Source organism: Plecotus auritus (assembly GCF_963455305.1).
Source record: "Plecotus auritus genome assembly, chromosome: 3".
Classification (NCBI taxonomy): Eukaryota; Metazoa; Chordata; class Mammalia; order Chiroptera; family Vespertilionidae; genus Plecotus; species Plecotus auritus.
This window is the reverse complement of record NC_137772.1, coordinates 13220647-13244440: the sequence shown is the minus strand read 5'-3', so window position 1 is coordinate 13244440 and position 23794 is coordinate 13220647. Positions and strand designations below refer to the sequence as shown.

The 23794-nt window shown below is 35.7% G+C and overlaps 1 protein-coding gene across 46 annotated transcripts in view; it reads left to right on the top strand.

Moving 5' to 3' along the window:
- The window catches only part of PCM1 (pericentriolar material 1), an 84348-nt gene that overhangs the window by 44055 nt on the left and 16499 nt on the right, over nucleotides 1–23794 (top strand). For 32 of the 46 annotated variants that reach the window (XM_080662563.1, XM_080662561.1, XM_080662554.1 and 29 more), the window contains 11 exons: nucleotides 591–810; nucleotides 916–1061; nucleotides 1558–1748; nucleotides 2970–3141; nucleotides 5425–5780; nucleotides 10331–10495; nucleotides 12684–12740; nucleotides 16180–16352; nucleotides 16664–16795; nucleotides 21920–22040; nucleotides 23448–23606. In XM_080662563.1, the coding sequence (XP_080518689.1) occupies nucleotides 591–810; nucleotides 916–1061; nucleotides 1558–1748; nucleotides 2970–3141; nucleotides 5425–5780; nucleotides 10331–10495; nucleotides 12684–12740; nucleotides 16180–16352; nucleotides 16664–16795; nucleotides 21920–22040; nucleotides 23448–23606 (1892 nt within the window). The remainder of the gene's footprint in view (nucleotides 1–590; nucleotides 811–915; nucleotides 1062–1557; nucleotides 1749–2969; nucleotides 3142–5424; nucleotides 5781–10330; nucleotides 10496–12683; nucleotides 12741–16179; nucleotides 16353–16663; nucleotides 16796–21919; nucleotides 22041–23447; nucleotides 23607–23794) is intronic. The other 14 variants (XM_080662567.1, XM_080662572.1, XM_080662557.1 and 11 more) reach the window with 3 other exon arrangements.

The following is a 23794-nucleotide window of genomic DNA, read 5'->3' as shown; positions in this document are numbered from 1 at the left end:
CTGAAAGGTCCCGGGTTCGGTTCCAGTCAAGGGCACATGCCTGGGTTGCGGGCTCAATCCCCAGTAGGAGACATGCAGGAGGCAGCCGATCAATGATTCTCTCTCATCATTGGTGTTTCTATCTCTCAATCCCTCTTCCTTCCTCTCTGAAATCAATAAAAATATATTAAAAAAAATAAAAAATAAAAATCGTAGAGAGTGAAAAAAGTCTGTACAGAGATACTCATTATATTGTTATTTACAATAGTGAAAAATGTTTGATGAGTAAAAGATGGTGAAATAATTCCACCTGATGTAATGTGGCTAAGCTTATAACATGAAGAATGGAAAAAATGCTTGTGATATATTTTTATTTTGCAATATACAGAATTATATGGACACTTCTGTTTAAGACGTAAGTGAAAAATACTGGAAAAGAGTAAAATATGATAATTGTATAAGACTAAAATCCTAGAATCTTTATCCCCTTTATTTTTCATGCTTTTTGAGTTCTTTAACTTAAAAAGAGAATACTGGCCTGTGGTTTGTTGCCAGATTTTAAAAACCAAATAATTATATATGATGACCTAATGCTTTAAATCTTGTACTAGATGGAAGAATAATCGCCGTTTTCCAGAAGATGGAAATTGTCGTCCATTAGCCAAGACAAGACAACAGAATATCAGCATGCAACGTCAGGAAAACCTTCGTTGGGTGTCAGAACTCTCGTATGTAGAAGAGAAAGAACAATGGCAAGAACAAATTAATCAGCTAAAGAAACAACTTGATTTCAGTGTCAGTATTTGTCAGACTTTGATGCAAGACCAGCAGGTAGAGTTCACTATGAAAGTAAAAAATTTTTATCTTGTTTTTGAAGCAGTCCACACTTTTCTCAAGTCATTAGTAAAACATTACGGAATATTTTTCTTTCCATAGGCTCTATCTTGTCTGCTCCAAACTCTTCTCACAGGTCCCTACAGTGTTATGCCCAGCAATGTTGCATCTCCTCAAGTGCATCTTATAATGCACCAGTTGAACCAGTGCTACACTCAGCTAACATGGCAACAGAATAATGTACAAAGGTAATCAGTTTCTTGGAAATAGTGAAACTCCATAATAAGTGCTAAAACTGAGCAGTGGTATTGCAGTTATCTTCTGGGACAAAGGGTATGAGCCAAATTATATATGCAAATATTCTCTGTCACCTGAGAATTTTATAAGCAGTGATTTGCCCAATATTCATCTTTAATATTGTGGACTTGTCTTTTGTTTTTAAAATTTTACACTTACATTAGGTGAATTATATCGTGTGTAACATACCTCAGTAAAGCAGCAGACAAGAAAAAGAGTTTCTTATAATTATATCTACTATCTAATAGAAATGCTAAGTGCAGTTTTTGATCCTAAGGCTGTTACTGAATTAAGCCTGCAGGACAAGCAAATATTTGTTGTAGTGAATATCAGAGCAATCAGTCTGTTTTGCATGAATCATTTCTTACACATATTCGTTCTGAATGTACTGTAAGTAGATGTTAATATAACTGATTTTTAAATTACCAGCTTCTTAAATTTTTACAGATTGAAACAAATGCTAAATGAACTTATGCACCAACAAAATCAGCATCCAGAAAAACCTGGAAACAAGAAAAGGGGCAGTAATGCACCACACCCTCCTTCTCCCAGTTTATTTTGTCCTTTCAGCTTTCCAACACAGCCTGTAAATCTGTTTAACCTACCTGGGTTTACTAATTTTTCATCATTTGCACCAGGTAAGTGACTGAAAACCTAAAGGAAAAATAAACAAGAACAGAAGCGTTTGAGAGTATTGTTTGTCTGTTGCATGGATATTTATCAGTCTCTTTTTGGACTGGTGGGAAATACTTGCAAAGAAAGTTAGAAACTCTTTTCTACTTTGATTTTTTATAGTGAAAATTTAAGTTTATTATGGTTGCTAATGGAATTAAGTAAACAATTATGAATTTTTGCTAATTCTTATATCTTTGAATTATTTAACAACTATTAAGGAGAAAAGGAATTGATGTATCCAGTGGCTACTGTACATCAGGCACTGTGTAAAACATAGAGAAAAGATGAATAACAGTGTTCTTGTAGAGGAGCTTCATGTCTCAGCAGGGAGATACACTGCTAGACTAAAGGTGAATGCTTAGTTTAGGCTTACATTTAATTTTATTCAGCTTAGGCTTTTATTCAGACTTTTTTATGCACACATTATGTGCCAGACACTATGTATAGTAATAAATGACTGGGATTCAAAGATGACTATCGCATTAAGGAATTTAAAGTTTAGTGAGGAAGCTAAGAATGTTAATAAATGCCTAGTGCAGTACTGCAGATACAAATGAGGTGAGTGACCTACTCTTACTTGGGGCAAGAGATCATCAGGAAATGTATTTTTTCCAGAAAAAATAAGTTATTTAAGCTAAAAAATGAATAGAAGTTATTTCCAGGGAGTAAAAGGGAAAGAAAGGGCTTTGTAATCAGTGGAACCACTTAGAGTTACAAAGCGATGAAACAGTATATCACTTAGGGAATTTAAAGGTCAGTAAGTATGGCTGCTGTGTAGGGCCATAGCAGGTAAGAGTAATTGATGTGGCTGGAGAGCAGCACAGGCCTTTTGTGTCTGTTTTCCCATGGGTAAAATAAAGATTACCTCTATTTTATAGTGTTGTTTTAAGCATTGAATGAAAGAACATGCAGAGTGCCTACAGTAGAGTCTGACACCCTGTAATAATTTGATGTTAGGTACTCTTATTCTTACCTTTTAAGGGGATGGGATCTTTTTTTTATCACTAATGCTGAAATAGAGTGGGCTGAGCTAAAACTGTGATTTAATAAATGACTTAGTTTATTTTAATAAACAATTTCTTATTTTGGTAAATCTGAATGGCACATTTAATTAAAACTGTCTTATTTCATATTAAGGCTAAAGGTACTTTATTGTCATCTTACCCATTGCTTTTATTTACTAGGTATGAATTTCAGCCCTTTATTTTCTTCTAATTGTGGAGATTTTTCTCAGAATATTTCTACACCCACTGAACAACAGCAACCATTAGCCCAGAATTCTTCAGGGAAAACAGAATACATGGCCTTTCCAAAACCTTTTGAAAGCAATTCTTCTATTGGAGCAGAAAAACAAAGGTAACTCAATTGCAAACATAATTCATTATGTTTTAATAGATCACATTAATCTCTTTTTTTATTACATTTAATTATATATAACTAGAGGCCCGGTGCACGAAATTCGTGCACTTGGCAGGGGGTCGCTCAGCCTGGCCTGTGCCTCTCACAGTCCAGGAGCTCTGGGGGGATGTCCTACTGATGGCTTAGTGGGCCTAAGCTGTCAGTCAGACATCCTTAGCATTGCCACGGAGGTGGGAGAGGCTCCCACCACTGCCACTGTGCTCGCCAGCTGTGAGCCCGGCTTCTGGCTGAGCGGCGCTCCCCCTGTGGGAGCACACTGACCATCGGGGCAGCTCCTGCGTTGAGTGTCTGTCCCCTGGTGGTCAGCACACATCATAGTGACCAGTCATTCCACCATTTGGTCATTTGCATATTAGCCTTTTATTATGTAGGATTTGAAAACACAATTAGGGAGTATGTTTGTGATTGTTTGGCCTGGGAGTGTTGGGATTATGAAACTTTGACCTTTCACCAGATGTGTCTCAGGCATATACCTGCCCTGATACAAGAGCAGTTCAGAGTTTTGATCAGGGTGTCCTATGAGATTCATTTTGAAAGGATAAGACCTTACCCATACAGTGTCTTTTGGGCTTGATTTGATATCTGTCTTTAAGTTCACGGATTTCAGTAAAAACTAATATTAATTACTAGAGGATAGTTGTAAAGTGATGGCACTTTTGATTCAGAGCTCCTGATAAAACTGAGTTCCTAAGGCTTATCCAAATGTAATGTTGAGTACTATTTTATTATAGAGACAACTTTAGACAAGAAAGTTATAGTGATATATGGTATCACTTCAACTAGGAGTCCTATGATTGTCCTCTCTGACTTTGCTTTTCTTAGCTGTACTAACCATCTTTTTCTATTAAATCTCATGGTGCTTTATAAAAGAGTCTAACAGTGTTCAGTTGTCTTTCAGAAATGATGGCTGAGTGAATCTCCGTAATAAGCAATAAACATTTTTTCAAAGCTTTAGTGAATAGCCTACCTTCTGTAAAGTTCCTACTTTCTGTAAAGTTCCTACTTCATTATTATCCATATTTTATATATAATTGGTAGTAAAAAAGGATGGCTGTGGATATCTAATATGGTTTTAGATATTTGACCTACTTCAGATTATACCTAATCTCCTCCCCAAAATCTCAACTAGTATAGGTTCCCTGAATTGAATGGCTGGAGATAATAAGAGGTCAGGTGGAACATTATAATCTTGAGCTAGGGTTAGAAAACTTTTCCTGTAAAGGGCTAGGTAGTAAATATTACTGTGCCTTTCGTACCGATTCACCTCTGCCATTTTTGCACAAAAGCAGCCATAACAGTATGTAAACACACGAGTGGCTGTGTTCCAACAATGCTTTATGGGCACTGAAACGTAAATTTCATATACTAATAATTGTCACAAACTTTACTCCTTTGATTTTATTTTTCAACCATGTATGAATATAAACATCATATTAGCTCTCAGGCCGTACAAAAAAACAGCAGGCTCAATTTGGCCTGTAAACTAGGTTGGCTAACCTTTGTCTAACCTCTATAAGTAAATCAGTGTCTCCCAAATTACACTTTCAGGACTGGAACATTGTTGTTCATGTCAGGTTCTGTGATAAAAGGTTTTGGACATCTCACTGTGATCCCTTTTAAGATATTTTATAAAGTACATTGGCATATTAAAAATTCTGAGGAATCCTGTTTAACTTTGTTTTGACTCTTTTTTTTTCAAATTAGATGACCAGTGAATACCTTTTAAAATATTAAGGATGCCAGTGTTTAGCAGGTAAAATTTGAAAATGACACTGGGCCAATAAAACTAAACTATACTTGATGTGTGGAGAAAGAAATTACTAGTTGCATGGCCATTGTTTTTACCAAATTCTGGTTCTAGTTGAACTACTGTAAGTGACACAGATCCATGTATGTTTCATACCCTCTGCTTCAGCTCTTCGTCCAAGTTTTTTGTGTTTTCCTTATATGTCCTATCCTTTCTAGTCTTTTCTGTTATGAATGCTAGATCTTTGGTTTGGGACTTTTACTAGTGAGAAGGGTTTAATATTAAAGTTAGATAATTTAGAACACTAGCCTGTAAAATATTTATATAATGCATATTTTGTGAAAATATTTTAATAGTCTTTTGATTATTTACTGAAATCTAGTAAACTATAAGTTAAGTGCTATATCTGGAGTTTTTGATAAACATAGAAACTATCATTGTACCCTCTAAAAGCTTATTTTCATTGGTGTAAGGAATCAAAAGCAGCCCACAGAGGAGGTGGAAAACAGTAGGACACCATGGTTATATGACCAAGAAGGTGAAGTAGAAAAACCATTCAAGACTGGATTTGCAGTGTCTGTAGAGAAAACTACAAATAGTAATCGCAAAGATCAATTAGATACCAGTATGAGAAGACGCCAGTTTGATGAAGAATCCTTAGAAAGCTTTAGCAGCATGCCTGATCCAGTAGATCCAACCACAGTAACGAAAACGTTTAAGACAAGAAAAGCATCTGCACAGGCCAGCCTGGCATCTAAAGACAAAACTCCCAAATCAAAGAGTAAGAAGAGGCATTCTGCTCAGCTGAAAAGCAGAATTAAAAATAGTGGTAAGTATTTAAAGTTGTTGAATATTGATCAGTTGTGAATGTTGGTAACTTTATTCTGGCATATTTAATTTCACTATGGTTAGATGGGTGGGCACTGTTCTAGATATAAACATTGCATTTCTTCTTTTTTTGCTTCTTATATTTCTTATATATGTGTTTACTGTGAACTCAGAAGATTTTTTTTTCAAATCTTGTAGGTTACTTAAAAGTTGCTAAAGTCCAAGTTTTACTATTATATTTTAATATTACATCTTGTCCTACATTCAGCACTTAGTCATGCTTCTGGTTATATCCTTGATTTGATTTATTTAAAGAAATGTGGGCCTCACAATACATTGCAATCTTTGAATACCAAAATCTTTGAAACTGCTTTTAAAACAAGTTTGCTCTTAGCCTTCCTGAACCTTAGTTAATAAGGTTTAACATTAACCCATATTTTATTGAATCTTGCCATTGAATATCACATAAACGTTCTCTTTATAGTGTTAACTACATGTCACTTTAAATTTTTTTCTGTGATTTTGAACATTTTTCTATGATTTTTAAATAATTTAATGAAGGTTACACTAGGTCTGGGGAGGGACCTGAAAGTCTGCGTTTCTAATGAGCTCCCATGTATTGCCAATAGTGGTCTGTGGACTACACTTTGAGTATCAGGGTCTTACAGGATCCTTAGTAAACATGTGGCCATGTCTGCCTAGTCCTCGAAATACTGGTGTGTTTGTGTTTTAAAAACCCATTTATTCTGAGGAATTACGCTTTTTATGTATACAGTGCAGCTTTTTTACTTAAAGGCAAAGATTAACATTCTGATCTACATGCTCTCTTTTCTCATATTTAAGTATAAAAATACCTGCCAAAACATGTGTTCACATTTGATCAAGACCCATCTGTAAGGCACCCTCACAAAAATAAAAGACTAAATAGCATAACCAAACTAATATGTAACAAAATCAAGTGAGTCAGCTAAATTCTTGGTATTCAAACTGTGAGTTATGGAGAGCAGATGGCATCATTAGAAGCTTATTACAAACGCAGACCCTTGGCCCCTCTTGATACCAACTGAATGGGTGGGTACGCATTGTTTTTTAGTGTGCATGTTAGCAAGATTTGGATGTCTTAATATGTATAGATATATGTAAAATCTGAGAAACACTGAGCAAGGCCATAATTTATGTTGCTTTTGTTCTCTTGATAGCACAGGAATAACCATGATCTCTTAGAAAAAAGAATGTTTACTCTGTTGTAAAGGAAGTGGTAAGGGAGGTGGAGTGGATGGAGAGAAGATTGGAAAGCATTTCAAACAAGAAAGTATAGAGTCAGAACAAAGCTGGAAGGAGAAATGAGAGGAACTGGGTTAGGAATAGGAGATGACAAATAGACCAGTGTAGTGGGACTTGGTTGCTATCTTGAGAGATGTAGTATAGACAGTTGTGCTACAAGACTGAAATGTGTGGATGTTTTTTGCAAATGTTGACAGTCTTACAGAAGTGGCATGCTAAACCTTTGTTTATCTTTTTTCCTGTGATGTAGTATATTTTAATCTTTACAAACTCTTTATATGTAAAGATGCATGTTACTGTATGTGAAATAAGATTTTACAAATTATGTGATGATTATCTTTTAAACTTCAATTCACATTCACACTTAATGAGTTGAACATGATTTCTTGCCTTGCTGGATGTTATCAAACCTATCACTTGGTTACCAGACCCATAATTTGGGTACAGTCCACCAGGCCCATTTCCTCTTTTGATATGATTAGAGAGAATAGGAGCATATATTTTAGATATTCCTAATTTTTTTCTTGGAATATTGGGTAGAATTGTTAATGTGCTGACTTCTGGGTTCCATCCCTGAATCTTTTCATTTCTTCCCTTCTCCCCCTCCTATGACTCATTAATTAAGATTGAGATGAAATGGATGTTAAGCATTAAGCATGGCCTGTAAAGAAACAGCCCTTTTTAGATTCAGAGAATTTATTACTTATATAAATAGAGAAAGGAGAAGTAGCTAAAGGTGCCAGCTCCCTATGTCATGTATTCCACACACCATAAGGGCAACACTGAAACAAAAAGGGCTAGATGACAAGTATCACATACATGCGTGGTAGATACCTATTGCTGAGGAGCCAATGCTTATGCTGTAGCTAAGCCACTCTGTAGAATGGAGTTGTGCTCGTAGGGTAGCAGAAAGGTGTCATGTCGTCAGAATCAGGGAGAGGATGGAAAACGTTAAAGTTTTCCAGGGGAAAGGGGGAGGCGAGTGAAAATGGCCACATAGCAGCTTCTCACAAGCCTCCCGTGCTCTTGTGTTCCATGTTCCAAGAGGATTATTATAAGGCCTTCAGCCAAGCCTTAGAATCAGCTGCAGTTCAGTACTTTGCTGTGTGGCTTTTGTGGATACGTGCAGAGTCCCCAGGGTGCCATGGCTGAGCTGTTTACCTACAGTGGACACAACTAGAAGTAGTTTCTTCTAGCTATGTCAGCAACTCATGCTGAGAAAAACAGAATGAGTGTAAGGGAAGGAGTGATGAAGTGGGATAGGGGATGACACTCTTACAGTAATGAATGTCATGTGTTGTTATTCTGGCTGACTTAGCCAGTGTTCCTCTGAAGTATTATTAATTTTCATTAAGTCTCCTGTTCTCCCTGGAGGATTACTATTAAAGTGCCCAAGAGAGAAATAATTCAGTCACACTAGTATCTTACCTTTGGAAATCTAGCCCTTGATGTTTTTCATTTGGGACTCAGAACACCATAGTTGTGTGTGTGTGTGTGTGTGTGTGTGTGTGTGTTTAATCTTTTTATAGCATTTTAATTATAGCATACTTCTTTCCAGTTTCAGCTGTTTTGGAGTATGAGTTTGTCTTTGAAGTGCCTACTGGGGCTACCCAAAGAGAATTTTGTGTATGCCACATAATGTATATTTTAATTTTCTATTAGAATTCATTCAGCACTTTTTTATTCAGTAACAGTGGTTAAAAGCTTAATTTCATAAATGTTGTGAAGGTCAAACATAACCAAGAGAGCTCTTTTCCTGTAAGTTTTGAACAGAATGAATGAGCATGGCTAGACTTGAGTCAGCGAGACCAATGAAGAAACCAGGAACCTAAATATGAGATGATGAAGTCCTAACTGGAAAAATGGCTTTAGAAATAGGAAGGGAAGGTTGACTCCAGATAGGCTATCACAGAGATAAATTAACCATATATTAGGGACTTGTTGTTAGCAAAGCAGCTGCTGTGATTGGGAAGCTGTAAGCAGTAAGGCTTTATTTAGGGTCTGCTGGCTCTTTCAGAGTATGTCTAGGGCAAAGATCAGAATTCTATGGTTCTTGGGAAACATTTGGTTGAGGAGATCCATGCAACTCTTTCTGTTGTTGAAAACTCCCTATGCTGTAATTTACATCTCTGTGACTATTCTGTAACTACCAATTTGTATTTCTTAATACCTTCACCCTTTTCACCCAGCTTCCTTACCACCCTCCCCCACTCTGGCAATGGTTCTCTGTATCTGAGTCTATTTCTGAGAGCCCAAGAGATACTGGAAAATAGCTCCTAAAGTAACTGGTAAATATTTTTCTCTATTATAGTAATACCCAGTAGAAATGGAAGTGGAAGGAAATATTCTCATTTTAGTATCCAAAAACTATGGGGAAATTTTTCTTAGGAGTAAATTAACAAGGAAAGTCCTAGTTCTGTAAAAAATTATAAAATATTTTTGAAGAACACAAAACAAGAATGAACAAATGTAAAAAACACAACCATGCTCTTAGATGAGAATGGATAAGTTATTAAATATTACTTCTCAAATTAATAAATGCTTTCAATGTGATTCTATTTTGAATCCCCAAAGATTATTTTTGAAATTTGGGGGAAAATTTTTACTGCTTATCTGGAAGGACAAATGTCCAGGAATAGCCAAGGAAAGCTAGGAAGGACTTGCCTTACCAGTTGTTAAAACACACTGTAAAACTTTTGTGGCTAAAAGAATGAAAATGGCATTGGAATAGACAGAATACCCAGGAATAAAACCCAATAAATATGGAGATTTAATATGTTAACCAAGGTTACATTTTTTTAAATTTAGTAGAATATATGTATAACCTATGGGTGGGCCAAGACTTTTTAGACTAAGTCATTACATAAAAGGTATAGTAAGAAGGCAGGCATATTTGATTACTTAGCGCCCATTATTATTCTCTGTATTGGACATTTTGTATAGATTGGATCTAATTTTTTTCTTGTATTTTTTAATACTGTAAAGTTGTTAAAGTCTAGTAGAGAATTTGGGTCATATTAGATATACTCATTAAGATGGGTATCAAAGGACAATGAGTGATAGAATATATTACTGTTACCTCATGCTTCCAAAGATTATTGCAAAGATATCTCCAAGACATTTCATTTACTCTTTCATATTCTATTTATACCAGGCCTTCACAGCATGCTCAATTGAGTTACCTGTACTAGTTCACTATGGAAATCAGTTTCCCTTTCAGTTTGAATTAGTTACAACTGATAACAGTTGTCACTTTTTTTACTTAAGGGTATGAAAGTGCAAGTATGTCTAGCACATGCGAACCTTGCAAAAATAGGAACAGACATTCAGCCCAGACTGAAGAGCCTGTTCAAGCAAAAGTATCCAGCAGAAAGAGTCATGAGCAGCTGGAAAAAATAATAAAATGTTGTAGGTCTGCAGAAATATCTTCAGGTATGTTCTTTTTTGGTTTGCTTTAATTTAAGGACTTCATCTTACATTTGAAAAACTGTACTAAAGCAAGTCTTAAAATTGGTCTATCACACTTTTCTTTCTGTAGAACAGTACACATTTTTTTATATCAAGAAATATAAACCAGAACTTTTTTATTGTTGTAATGATATTAGCTCTTGACTCATTTTTCTAAAATTCTAGACAGAAAAGTATGGTTAACATTAACTTGGAAATCCTAATTGAAATTCTGAAAATCTTCTCTGAATAAGAATTCAGATATACAATCATGTCATTTTCCTGCTTCAAATCATGCCTGCAGGAGAAAGTCCATATGCCATAATGTAATATATCTGCCTCTCCAGTCTCATTTCTCATCACCTTCTGCCTTAAACCTACTTTTTTTGTGGCACAGAACTGAAATGTTCCTATAGCTGTCATGCTGTATGTTACCTCAGCAGTTGTTTTTTCTGCCTCAAGTCCTTTCTGCTCTTTGTGAGAGCCCTTTCCTCTGCTGGTCTCTTAAATAAAACCTTAGTTCTGTAACTCTGAACTTGCATCTAAATGCAAGCTGGGATAAGTTTCCCTTCTTCTTTGTTTTTGTTGTAGCCTGTGTAAACCTCTTTTGTTGCCTGTATTACATTGTCTGGTATTTACCTGTTTAAGTGTCCATATCGCCTTTTTGAGTCCCTTGGCAACAGATACTTGCCTTTTCATATTTGTTAAGTGTTAGTGTGATACCTGACACATGGCAGTCACTCAGTAAGTGTTTATTGGATGAATGGAGTCATATGTATTTGCCACTGTTTTAGTTTAAGCACTGGTACTTTCATAATCTATAAAGAATAAGTACATCTCAAAGAAATGTGGAGAGGAAGGGAGGTAGTAAATATTGATTGTCCGTTTTCAGTTGCCTATAAGATTCTTAGTGAAAATGATAATTGCAGCTACCATTTGTATTATGCTTCATTGTTTACAAATTAAGTTACTTATCTCATTTGAGCTTCATAATCCTGTGAATTGTTTTTATTTCCATTTGTAGATGAGTATACATGGTCAGAGAGGGTATCTGATTTTTTTACAACACTCAAAAAAGGGCCAGTAATATAAACTGGCACAGTTTTTCATCAAAAAGTCATGCCGTTAACTCAGTAATTCTACTGTAGGCATCCATCCTAAGGAAACAAATGGGAAAAAATAAATTGAGATTTATTGTTGTTTGAACTATATGATTTCAACTATGTTTTGTTTGTTTTTTTCAACTATGTTTAAACAAAAATCTGAATGCAAAAACACTAGAAGAAAATGTATCAAAATGTTAATAGTGGTTTTATCATCTTTAAACTTTCCTATATTTTCTAAAATTTTATAGTATTTTTTACTTTTGTAATCACAAAAGAAACATCACTTTTTAAAAAAAATGACTTCCTCAAGGTCATATTGCTTAGAAATAAGTGGTAGAGCTGAAGTTTTCATCCTGGTCTGTTAAGTCTAGGATCTTTTTGGCAAAAATACCAATTTTATTGTCCTGACCCTGAAATTTTAGCAAAATTTTATAATTTTCATCTCCTTTCACTATCTTTATCAAATAGTGATGTCTTCAAAAGTAAACGTTTGGATGGAGGTTAGGGAAAGGCACTAAATTTAAAGGATATCAGTTACATAAATTGATTGTTGATCAGATCTTTACTGTCACTTATTAAAAGAAAATGATTGAATTTTAGTGAATTGAAAAATGTTTGAATGGTGTAAATATACCTTTGTGTGTATTTACATGCTTTCTAAAAAGACTTATTTTTCAGTATTAACCATCACCCTAAAATTCTTAATAGCATATAACAGTTTTTGTTGTATGATTATTAGAGAGTAACATACATGACTGCTGGTATTAAAGTATACAGTCCTCCTCTCCCTAAGGAGATGTGAAAGGTTCACCTGGATGCGTATACTTCTAAGTGAATGGTAGAAGCTTATTATGATCACTATCAGGCACTTTAATATAAGTTTATGGCAAGTCGTTTTATATTTTCTCTGATGAGATTATTTTTAAATAGAGCATATGTGATAACATTTCAGTTCAGGCAAACAGCTTTAAAGGAATTTGCTTATTTAATTTTTTTATTCACTTGTTTATATTATAGACCCTATCATACACATTTTATGTTCATCCTATGTCTGCCCTTTCCTACAGCACATGCTAGGAGAATACTACAGCAATCTAACAGAAATGCATGCAATGAAGCGCCAGGTAACAATATGTTTAGTTTTGGTGTCCACTCTATGTTAATTTTTTGCCATTGGTTCTAAAAATCCTTAGTTTTTTTTTTTTTTCATTGTTCTGATTTTTTTTTTAGATTTAGCTTAGTGTATTATGTTATTTGGCTTGTAAAAGTCAAAGAAAATTCATACTCATAACATTCCAAAGCCTTTCATTTGTAATTCTTTACTTGGTAAAATTGGCTGCTTTTTGGTTTTCATTTTCTGTTAGTGTATGTAATATAACCAACACATCCATATGGGTAACAGAAAATGTTTTTATAATTTCATGTTTAGTAAAGTTAATTTAGTATGTCCTAAATTCTTAAGAGCATTAATAATTTTTGCAAAAATAAATAGTTATTTTATTCCTACCTCTTGATTTTCAGTGTTAAGTATTGTGTATGCCTTATAGTTGCTTGTTTTTCATTACCAGTCATCATCTATAGAAAATAAACCATTAAACAAAAACAACTGTGACATGCAGAGACCATCCTATATAATAAAAGCCTGATATGCTAAGTGTCTGGTCAACCGGTTGGCCGTTCAACCAATCAAAGCGTAATATGCTAATGATATGCTAAGGCCGCTCAACTGCTTGCTGTGACGTGCACTGACCACCAGGGGGCAGACGTTCCGACCCGTATGTTAGCTTGCTGCTGGGGTCTGGCCAATTGTGACTGAGTGAGATGGGTCAGACACACCCTGGAGCCCTCCCGCAGCCCCTCCCTAGCTGGCCAACCTCCTGTGTTCCTCCCCGGCCCCGATCGTGCACTGGTGGGGGTCCCTCAGCCTGGCCTGCGCCTTCTCGCAATCCGGGACCCTTCGGGGAGTGTCGGAGAGCCGGTTTCAGGCTGATCCAGCAGGCCAGGCCGAGGGACCCTGCTGGTGCACAAATTTGTGCACTGGGCCTCTAGTGATAAATAAAGATCATGGAAAATTACAGATTCCAAAATGCTGGTTTTATCTTGAATTATGCATTTTCATTAAGCATGGTTCTTTGTGATTTCCTATATAATAAAAGCATAATATGCTAAGTGTCCAGTCGTCCATTGAACCAATCAAAGCATAATACGCTAATGATATGCTAAGGCTGCTCAACTGCTCGCCATGATGTTCACTGACCACCAGGGGGCAGACATTCAATGCAGGAGCTGCCCCCTGGTGGTCAGTGCACTCCCACAGGGGGAGTGCAGCTCAGCCATGACGGCTGTGGTGGCAGGAACCTCTACCATACAGAGGCATAAAAAATAATAAATATGCTTATTCTTATCTTTGAGATAACACATTTTCTAAGTTAACTGTGTCAAACATATAAATAGGAAGTTTGCATATATCTTATCTGGGTTTTTCCTATAAGTTGAGATTTCCTACGGAGATAGTTTGGGTTCTTGCTTATAAGATTACTTTTGTAGTAATATATCACACTTGGACATCCTATATAATAAATAGGTCATATGCAAATTGATCCTCATGCCCTCACAAGATGGCTGCCTACAACCAGGCCAGCAGGGGGGGTTAGTGAAGGCTGACCAAACAACTGAACAAGCAGGCTGCGTGGGGCGACCAGGCCGGCAGGGGTGTTAGTGAGGGACGACCAAACGACTGAACAAGCAGGCTGCGTGGGGCGACCAGGCCAGCAGGGGGGTTAGTGAGGGACAACCAAAGACTGAACAGCAGGCTGTGTGGGGCTACCAGGGCGGCTGGGGGTCTGTGAGGGGTGACCAGGCCGGCAGCGGGGGGGGGCAGTTGGGGGCGTTTAGCTGGCAGGGGGGGTAGTGAGGGGAGACTAGGCCAGGGGGGGGGGGGCAGCAGTTAGGAGCGACCAGGCCGGCAGGGAAAGGGCAGTTGGAGGCAGCCTGGCTAGCAGTGGGGTGTAGTGAGGGGCGATCAGGCCAGAAGGGGGGGGCAGTTAGGGGCAACCAGGCAGGCAGGCAGGCAGGTGAGCAATTAGGAGCCAGCGGTTCAGGATTGTGAGAGGGATGTCCCGGATTGGAGAGGGTACAGACTGGGCTGAAGGGACCCCCCTCCACCCTGCATGAATTTCGTGTACCAGGCCTCTAGTTTTATAATACTAAGAGAACTTTAATATATTATTTCATTTTATATTCATAAATGTGTGAGGCAAGATAGGGAAGTTGTGTATTTATTATTTTTATTATATTTTACTTGTGGAAATTGAGACCTGAACATGTTAATTTATTTAGGACATTAGTGTAAAGTTGTTTTTTTTGTTTGTTTGTTTTGTTTTTCCTTTATTGATTTTTAGAGAGAGGAAGGGAGAAAGGATAGAGAGATAGAAACATCCATGAGAGAAATATCGACTGGCTGCCTCCTGGAGCATGTGCCCTGACTGGGAATCAAACCAGTAAACTCTTGATTCCTGGGTCAACTCTCAACCTCTGAGCCACACTGGCTGGGCAAAACTTTATTAAACCCTATTGGCTTTGCATTTTCTTATTCCTCTTTTGCAAAAAGTGAATTAAATCTTTATGATCTTTGCATATTTATCTGAAAACATAATATATTAAAACAGCATTTTAAATTTTCTTTGTTAGAAACTTATTACTGATTTTTGGAATTTTAAATATTTAACTACATGTGGTTCTATTGCTCTAGAATGTTTACAGAATTTGATAGAAGAACCACTTGGAGGTAATTTTTTTTCACAGAGAAATAAAAATGAAAGAGTTCCTAATTTGTACTCTTAAAAATAGAGGTATGACTACATCATTAAGGGTGATATTCTGTGTTATCAATAAATACACATGGCAGAATTTTTGCTAAATAATAGAGTGCTACCTGGTTCTGTGAAACTGAAAATTTCCATGGCAGCTCCAACTTACACTGAGTATGTTAGTAAGTATGCCAGTATGTCATACTGTAGAAAAATTGACCTATTATGTTTATGTTATAGTTGCAAATTCAGTTTTTATACTATGTCATAGTTGAGATTTGACAATTTGTAGATAACTAGATAGAGCTTAAAATAGTAACTCTCGTTAATAGCATTTATTCTCAGTATTAAAGAAATTTCCTTCTTTGTAACAAGTTCATATTAGCAAGAAAATTAAATTATTTGCCTTAGCTGATTTCATCCAGATGTTGAAAGATTTCCACTGATTAGTCCTATGGAGTGTATAACATTTTCCATATTTTTTTTATTGAGAAATAATTGTGGTCTAAGTAATACTAGATAATATTATTTATACATTTACATATTTCTTTAGTGTACAGTATATATCTTGATATTTTTATGGTTATTCTTATCTTGGTATTTTTAAGATTTCTCTTTCTACTTTAAAAGCCCTGAAATAGAATTAAGTATGCTATGATTTTTAAGTAATTTAAGGCTGAGAGTAATGATATGAGTTGATAGAAATTGTCAGGAATGTATCAATGTTAACTTTCTGATATTTTATATCTTCCAGAAACTGGGAGTGATTTTTCCATGTTCGAAGCTTTGAGGGATACTATTTATTCTGAAGTAGCTACATTAATTTCTCAAAATGAATCTCGTCCACATTTTCTTATTGAACTCTTCCATGAGCTTCAACTACTCAATACAGACTACTTAAGACAGAGGGCTTTATATGCATTGCAGGTAGCTGGTACTTACCATTCTTTTTCCTACCCTATCTGGTATTGCTGTCTTCATGATTATGTCTGAAGTATATACTTGTTCTTATGTCTTTTGATGGTTTTCTATGTGCCTTCTTGCTTTTTATTTAAAAGTTCTTGTATAGCTAAAGAAGCTTTTAGATAAAATCTTTTTCTGAGCAACTTTTCAGTATTATTTTTTCCTCATAATTAACCTATAAGGTGAGGAATATTGAATTTGTTCTGTCTGGTTTTGCTTTTAAATTTTAGTTGGACATGTATGTTTTAACATAAATATTTTATTTTCTTATTTAGGACATAGTATCCACACATATTTCTGAGAACCATGAAAAAGATGTGAAAAATATAAAGTCAGTGAATTCTGGTACTTGGATAGCATCAAACTCAGAACTTACTCCCAGTGAAAGCCTTGCTACTACAGATGATGTAAGCTTATAATGATTAATGAAATCTATACATAATTTCAGTATGTATTAAACAAATGTTAAATAGTTATAAATTGTTAGTGTTAATATTTGGTTTTCAGCTTTAAAAAACTATCAAAATACATTATAAATTATCAATTATATAGTCTAAAATAGTTTTATCTCTCTTGCTCATCACAGAAGTTGACTCACAACATTTAGTAAAATTTGTTGTGTTCAGTCAGAACCTTTCAATAAATAAATATAAGATAAAGCAGGTCTTTGGGCTAAAAGAGAAGCCTAGACAAAAGAAAGTCATTCAGGACAAAAATGTAATTTAATGTATTAAAGTTAATGAAGGAAACTTTAAGTAGGAAGGAAATGGAAATGAATGATGAGGAAAATGATATACTTTCCAATAAACTATGGTCTCCAAATAAGCACCTATCTAGCATACAGGATCTTTGGTGGTGCTAGGAAGGTGCTATTAAATGATCAAATGGCAAACGACTAGGATACTGAGGAGATAGATAACATGTGAAGTATTTGGAAATCGCCTGTTTAAAGGTTCAGACCCTGATTCTGTCATAAAAGATTATATGTGGTTTTGGAATAGCAAATACGCTTTCTATGCCATCTCTAGCACCTGGATATCTATGAATAAGAGAACCATAACTGATTAGCATATATCTGCTATTGGGAGAGTTGAAAGCATATTACTCTGTTTCTGCCCATTGTTGATATGTTAACATATTTTTTTTTTCTGAAGTAGTGTTTTTTTCCAGAAGATTGTCTTGTCTCTTAACATATAGTATTTTTTTTTTTACAATATTAAAGACTTTTTTCTGGAGTTTTGCTCTTTAACTTATACTCATGTTTAAAACAATACTTTCCCATGTCATTTTTTTTGTTTGTGTTTTTTGCTTAAAACCTTTCTCTACTAGGCTCCAATGCCTATACTACTATGGAGGTAAGCCTGTGTCTAAAAACTACATGGTTTTAATTGACTTTACAATGTCAAGTATAAGTTAATGTGAGGAATTGCTACTTGGGTTACATTAAAGTTTATTAGACATTGAAATTACTGAGAGCCAGAAGTGTTTTTTCTAAATATTTTTTTAGTAATTTTATATCCTTAACTCAAATGCCTCCCTTTTTATTCAAATTTTATAGGTAGCATTACTTTATTTTATTATTCTTAAATATATTTTTATTGATTTCAGAGAGGGAGAGATAGAAATATCAATGATGAGAGAGAATCATTGATTGGCTGCCTCCTGCACGCCCCCTACTGGGGATCAAGCCCGAGATCCAGGCATGTGCCCTTGACTGGAATTGAACCTGGGACCCTTTAGTCCACAGGCCAGTGCTCTTATCCACTGAGCCAAACCAGCTAGGGCATTTTAAGTTATTTTAAAAGATTTGAGCACATTGGTCTGCACCATCAATAGCAAATTTTGAAAATTGAGTTACAATTTATTAATGTTAACCTGACAAAGTTTTAAAGTTACTGGTAAATGAAATTTAAAAGTACTATACTGCTTAATAAGTAGGTGCTTTAGTCAGCTTGGACTGGTAAACAAAATACTGTAGACTGGATGGTTTAAACATTTATTTCTCATGGTTCTGGAGGCTAAGAAGTTTACGATCTTGGTGTCAGCAGATTTTGCTTCTTGTTGAGGACCCTCTTCTTGGCTTGCCCATGGCCACCTTCTCCCCATGTGCTTACAAAGGCAGTGAGAGGAAGACCTAGTGTCGCTTCCTGTTTTCCTAAGGACACTAATGCCATCATGGGGCTCCACCCTCATTACCTCATCTAAACCTGATTATTTCCTAATGCTATCACATTGGGAGTTAGGGATTTAACATATGAATTTGGGTGAGTAGGGGACTCACAAAGATTCAGTCCATAATTGTAGGGATTTGGCATAAATAATCATAGTTAGTAATAAATTTTTAAAAATGTAAAAAATATTATTTTATTTTTAAAATATATTTTTATTGATTGATTTCAGAGAGGAAGGGAGAGAGAAAGAGATAGAAACATCAATGATGAGCCCTAGCTGGTTTGGCTCAGTGGATACAGCGTCGGCCTGCAGACCAGAGGGTCCCGGGTTCAATTCCGGTCAAAGGCACATATCTTGGTTGCAGGCTCCTCCCTAGCCTGGTCCCTGGTTGGGGTGCTTGCAGGAGGCAACCAGTTGATGTGTTTCTCTCACATTGATACATTGATGTTTCTCTCTTTCACTCTTTCTTCCTCTCTGAAAAAAATCAATGGAAAAACACCCTCAGGTGAGGATTAACAACAACAACAAAAGAAACATCAATGATGAGAGAAAATCATTGATCAGCTGCCTCCTTTACACCCCCTACTAGGGATCGAGCCTGCAACCTGGACATGACCCTGACCAGGAATCAAACCGTGACCTCTGGTTCATAGGTTGTCCAATGGTTAACCACTGAGCCACGCCAGCTGGGCTTATTTATTTTTTTAATTGGTGACAGTATTACAGATGTCTCCTATTTTTCCCTCTTTACCCTCCTCCACCCAGTCCCCTTAGTATTACTTTTAATTTTTCATCTAAAACTTAAATTCAGCATTAATGTCAACATCTTCCCTTATTAATGCCATTTAATTAGCAGCAGCAGTACAGCATCCAATGTTCATACGGGTTGATCTAGAGCAGTTTTGTGCAGTGGAACTTTCTATAATGATGGAAATGTTTTAGATCTGCATTGTCTAATACAGTAGTCATTGGACATGTGCTATTGAACCCTTGAAATGTGGCTAGTGGGATTGAGGAACTAAATTAAAATTTTATTTAATTTGAATAGCTACATGGCTAGTGTTACCATATTGGACAGATAAAGAGCCTCATTCTCCGTGTTTCTAGACCAAGGTCCGTTGAGCTTCATTTGTGGAGCGTTAACGCACATTTCAGAGTATGTAGAAGAGTCTTCATGCCCAGGACAAAGAAGGAAAAGTAGACATCTGGGAATTATAAGTGAAGGAGAATGAGGAATTGAAGTTTAAGCAGAGGAAGAAACACTGCATCTTCTACTCCGGGTGCTATAAAATGCAAAAGCACATCCACCAGCAAGTCTTAATTGACGAGCAACAGAATGGTTTCATTTTCTAAAGTGTGTTCACCAGTACCTGAATTTTCTTTAATTGGGGCTAAAACTTTCATTTAATATCAGAGAAAATTTTAGAAGATCAATAGCTAGGGGAAAGAATATAATTATGAAATGAGTTTCAGTCAAAATACAAGTGAGACCTGGCTGGGTGGCTCAGTTGATTGGAGCATCGTCCTGTACATCAAAAGGTTGAGGGTTCAACCCCCAGTCAGTGTGCATATGGGAAGCAACTGATTGATGTTTGTTTCTTTCCCACATCCATGTTTTTCTCTATCGCTTTCTCTAAAAAATCAGTGAAAACATATCCCTGGGTGAGTATTAAAAAAAAAAATACAAGTGAGACTCATGCCACCCCCTAATCAAACTGAAGACAAAAGTTAATATGAAATTTCTTGAAGTCCAGAAAAAAAGCTAAAACTATGACTTGAAAAGAAAACAAGGAAATCTTCATGATTTTGACATAAGCAAAGATTCTTAGGACAGAAAGCACTAACTATGAAAGAAAAATTGATTCAATTCTGTTTTTGAAAAGCTACAATTAGGAGAAAATAATCTCAGTATATATAGTTGCCAAATAACTATACATGACAAATTCAGACTTTTATAAAAAACTTTTATAAGTCAATTGTAAGGCAATCAACTCAGTAAAAAACGGGCAAGAAATTTGAACAGGTGCTTCATGAAGGAAGATATGTAAATGGCCAGTGTCAAATTAAAACCACATGAGATGTTACCTTACCAGGGGTCCTCAAACTTTTTAAACAGGGGGCCAGTTCACTGTCCCTCAGACCGTTGGAGGGCCGGACTATAGTTTAAAAAAAAAACTATGAACAAATTCCTATGCGCACTGCGGGCCCGGGACGAGTCGGCTGCTAAGCAGGACAGGCAGCGGCACCCAGCGGTCCAGATAAATGTCCTCGGTGGGCCGCATGTGGCCCGTGGGCCGTAGTTTGAGGACCCCTGCTTACACCCACCAGAAAGGCTGAAATTAAACAACAGGAAGTGTTGGTATGAACTTGGAGCAGTTGGAACTCTCACACTGCTGGTGGAATTGTAAAATTGTACAACCACTTTGGAAAGCAGTTCGGCAGTCTCTTATAAAATTAAAACATAAACTTGGCATGTGACCCAGCAATTTCTCTTCTAGGTATTCACCCAAGAGAAATGAAAATATACATTCAAAAAAATTCTTGTACACTATTATTCATAGCATCTTTAGTCATGATAGCCTCAAACTGGAACATCAACAGATAAATGGATAAAGAAACTGGTATATCCATATAATGGAATACTATTCAGCTATCAAAATAATGAACTTCAGAAACACAAAACAGCATCGGTTAATTTCAGAAACATAGTGAGCAAAAGAAGCCAGACACTGAAGAGTACCATACTGAATGGTTCCATTTATATGAAGTTTCCCCTAGAGTTAGACCAACAAAATAACCTGTGGTGATAGAAATCATATGAGTGGGGTGTAATGGAGATAAAGGACCTTTCTGAGCTAATGGAAATGGTCTTTATTTTTAGGGAAGGTGGTTGCATGGGTGCACATATTTTTCAAAACTCATCAAACTGTATACTTAATGGGTGTATTGTTTATAAATTATATTTTAATAAAGTTGATTTAAAAAATATGAATGGTGCTGTCATGTTTTTCTTCTGATATGAAACAACTATATATCATAGTCTAAGGTACTGGGCACTGTTTGGGTTTGGAGGTAGGAGAATTTCCCTGAGGGTGGGGAAATAATTTGCAACATTAACTTTTCCAAGTTAGAATTTAATCTGTAACTGGCTCTGTATTGTCATCTACATAAGGACAAGTGTTCTGCAAGGTTACTTAATATTTTAATGTTTTCTGTGACTCTCTAATGTTTTATAACTTTGGTTATGTAATAATTTTAAGTATATAGTTTTATGCAAATAGTTGTTTATAATTTTAACATAACCAAACTTTTAAAAAGAAGTATTAGTGATTTTTATTTGTCTTAAAACTGTCACTTAGGAAACTTATGAGAAGAACTTTGAGAGAGAAACGCATAAAATAAGTGAGCAAAATGATGCTGATAATGCTAGTGTCCTGTCTGTATCTTCAAATTTTGAGCCTTTTGCAACAGATGATCTGGGTAAGCAGAATTTTTTATAATCTTAGAATATGACTTTACTACAGTCTTTGAATTACATTGATAAGGAAGCAACAGTCTAGAAGGACAAGTTCTGGTAGAACAGGGACTTAAAATCTATCCATCAGTCTAAATTCAGGAATCTTTGACTGTTAATTCTTTGACCTTGTGCAAATCATCTAACCATTCTGACTGCATATACTAAGAAAATGGTGGGGGGTATCTTACTTATCTTGTTATGTTCTTAAGAAAAATATCAGAACTTTCTAGCAAGCATAAGAGAAGTTTAGAAAATGTAATTTCCTTTTCCTTAAGAGAAAGGTCACTCTCTTAGATCTTCCAGTTAATGGGAAAAATCCAGAGTTAGCAATGCCTCATCCAATCACATTTTTAATAAAAGTGTTAACTTCTTAATTTGAGGTAAAAATTGAAATTTCTTAGCGTAATAATGAGAGAAGTTTTAGAGGCTTGCATTACTCAAAGGTAGAGAAAATAAACCCTGAGTCCTAAAATTGGGAAGGAAATTAGGGAAAAGAAAATGTATGAGTACCACTTGATTCATTTTCTAGGCTGTATCCTATCAAAAGATACCTGAGTACCGAATGCTGAAACACAATAGCATCGATTAATTTCAGAAACATAGTGAGCAAAAGAAGCTAGGCACTAGTTCATATGGTAATCCGATGTCGTATTCTAGTGTTTGTGTATATGTTGGGAACAAGATTTAGATTATTTCAAAGGCATTTTTCTACTACAAAGGAAAGGGCCAAACCTTGCCTTGTCATCTACCTTTTACCAAAGCAATGAATCTTCCTTTTGCCTTATTCTGATTATCAACGACTCTAAGGCCAGTTCCCTTCTGAGTAAATGCCTGTCAAATCTGTACTGAATTCATTTCATAATAGAGAAAAATCACTCTCTGACCAACCCATTCCCCTTTAGTTTTCCTCACAATCATTCACCATTAGCTTTGTCTGAAGTAGACAAAGGAAAATTGGGAAATGTCATTCTAAGTTCTTTTTCTTACTTTAATTGATTGTTTTAGCTTAGGTTTTTGCATCAGAATTTGCATGACATTTTGGAATTTATTTTTGTACTGTTAAATGAAGTAAAGTGATGTACTGAAATACATTGACTTTAGCATCTAAGAGACCTGAGTTCAAATTCCTTTTCAAACATTTAACTGGTTGTGAAACCTTGTGCAGCTTACTTAAGTTCTCTGAAAATGAGGGTTCTGTCATCCACTTTATAGTTATTTTAAGGATTAAATAAAAGTACCATACCTATAACTTGTTAAAGCTAGTTTTCCTTTTCTATGTTCAGACATTAGTTTTTTATTAATAAATTTAGAGGAATACATGAAAAAATTTTCTTTTACATCTTCTAGACATATTTCTGTTCCATATACAGGTAACACTGTGATTCACTTAGATCAAGCATTAGCCAGAATGAGGGAATACGAACGTATGAAAACTGAGGCTGAAAGTAACACAAATGCGAGATGTACCTGCAGGATTATGGAGGATGAAAATGGTGCTGCTGCCATGACTACTGTTAATAATTTGAAAGGTGTGTTGTCGAGTTCATTAACAGGAAAAGTCATTTTATATAGTTCCATATATAAAAATTAAATGCCCCATCTGATGTATAATAGTGGTTTTTTAATCACTTTCTCTTATTAGGGGTGCTAAAATTACATGGATGTTTCTTTGTATTACTTTAGCATTAAATCACAATTTAATGTTCTTTAGAATTTT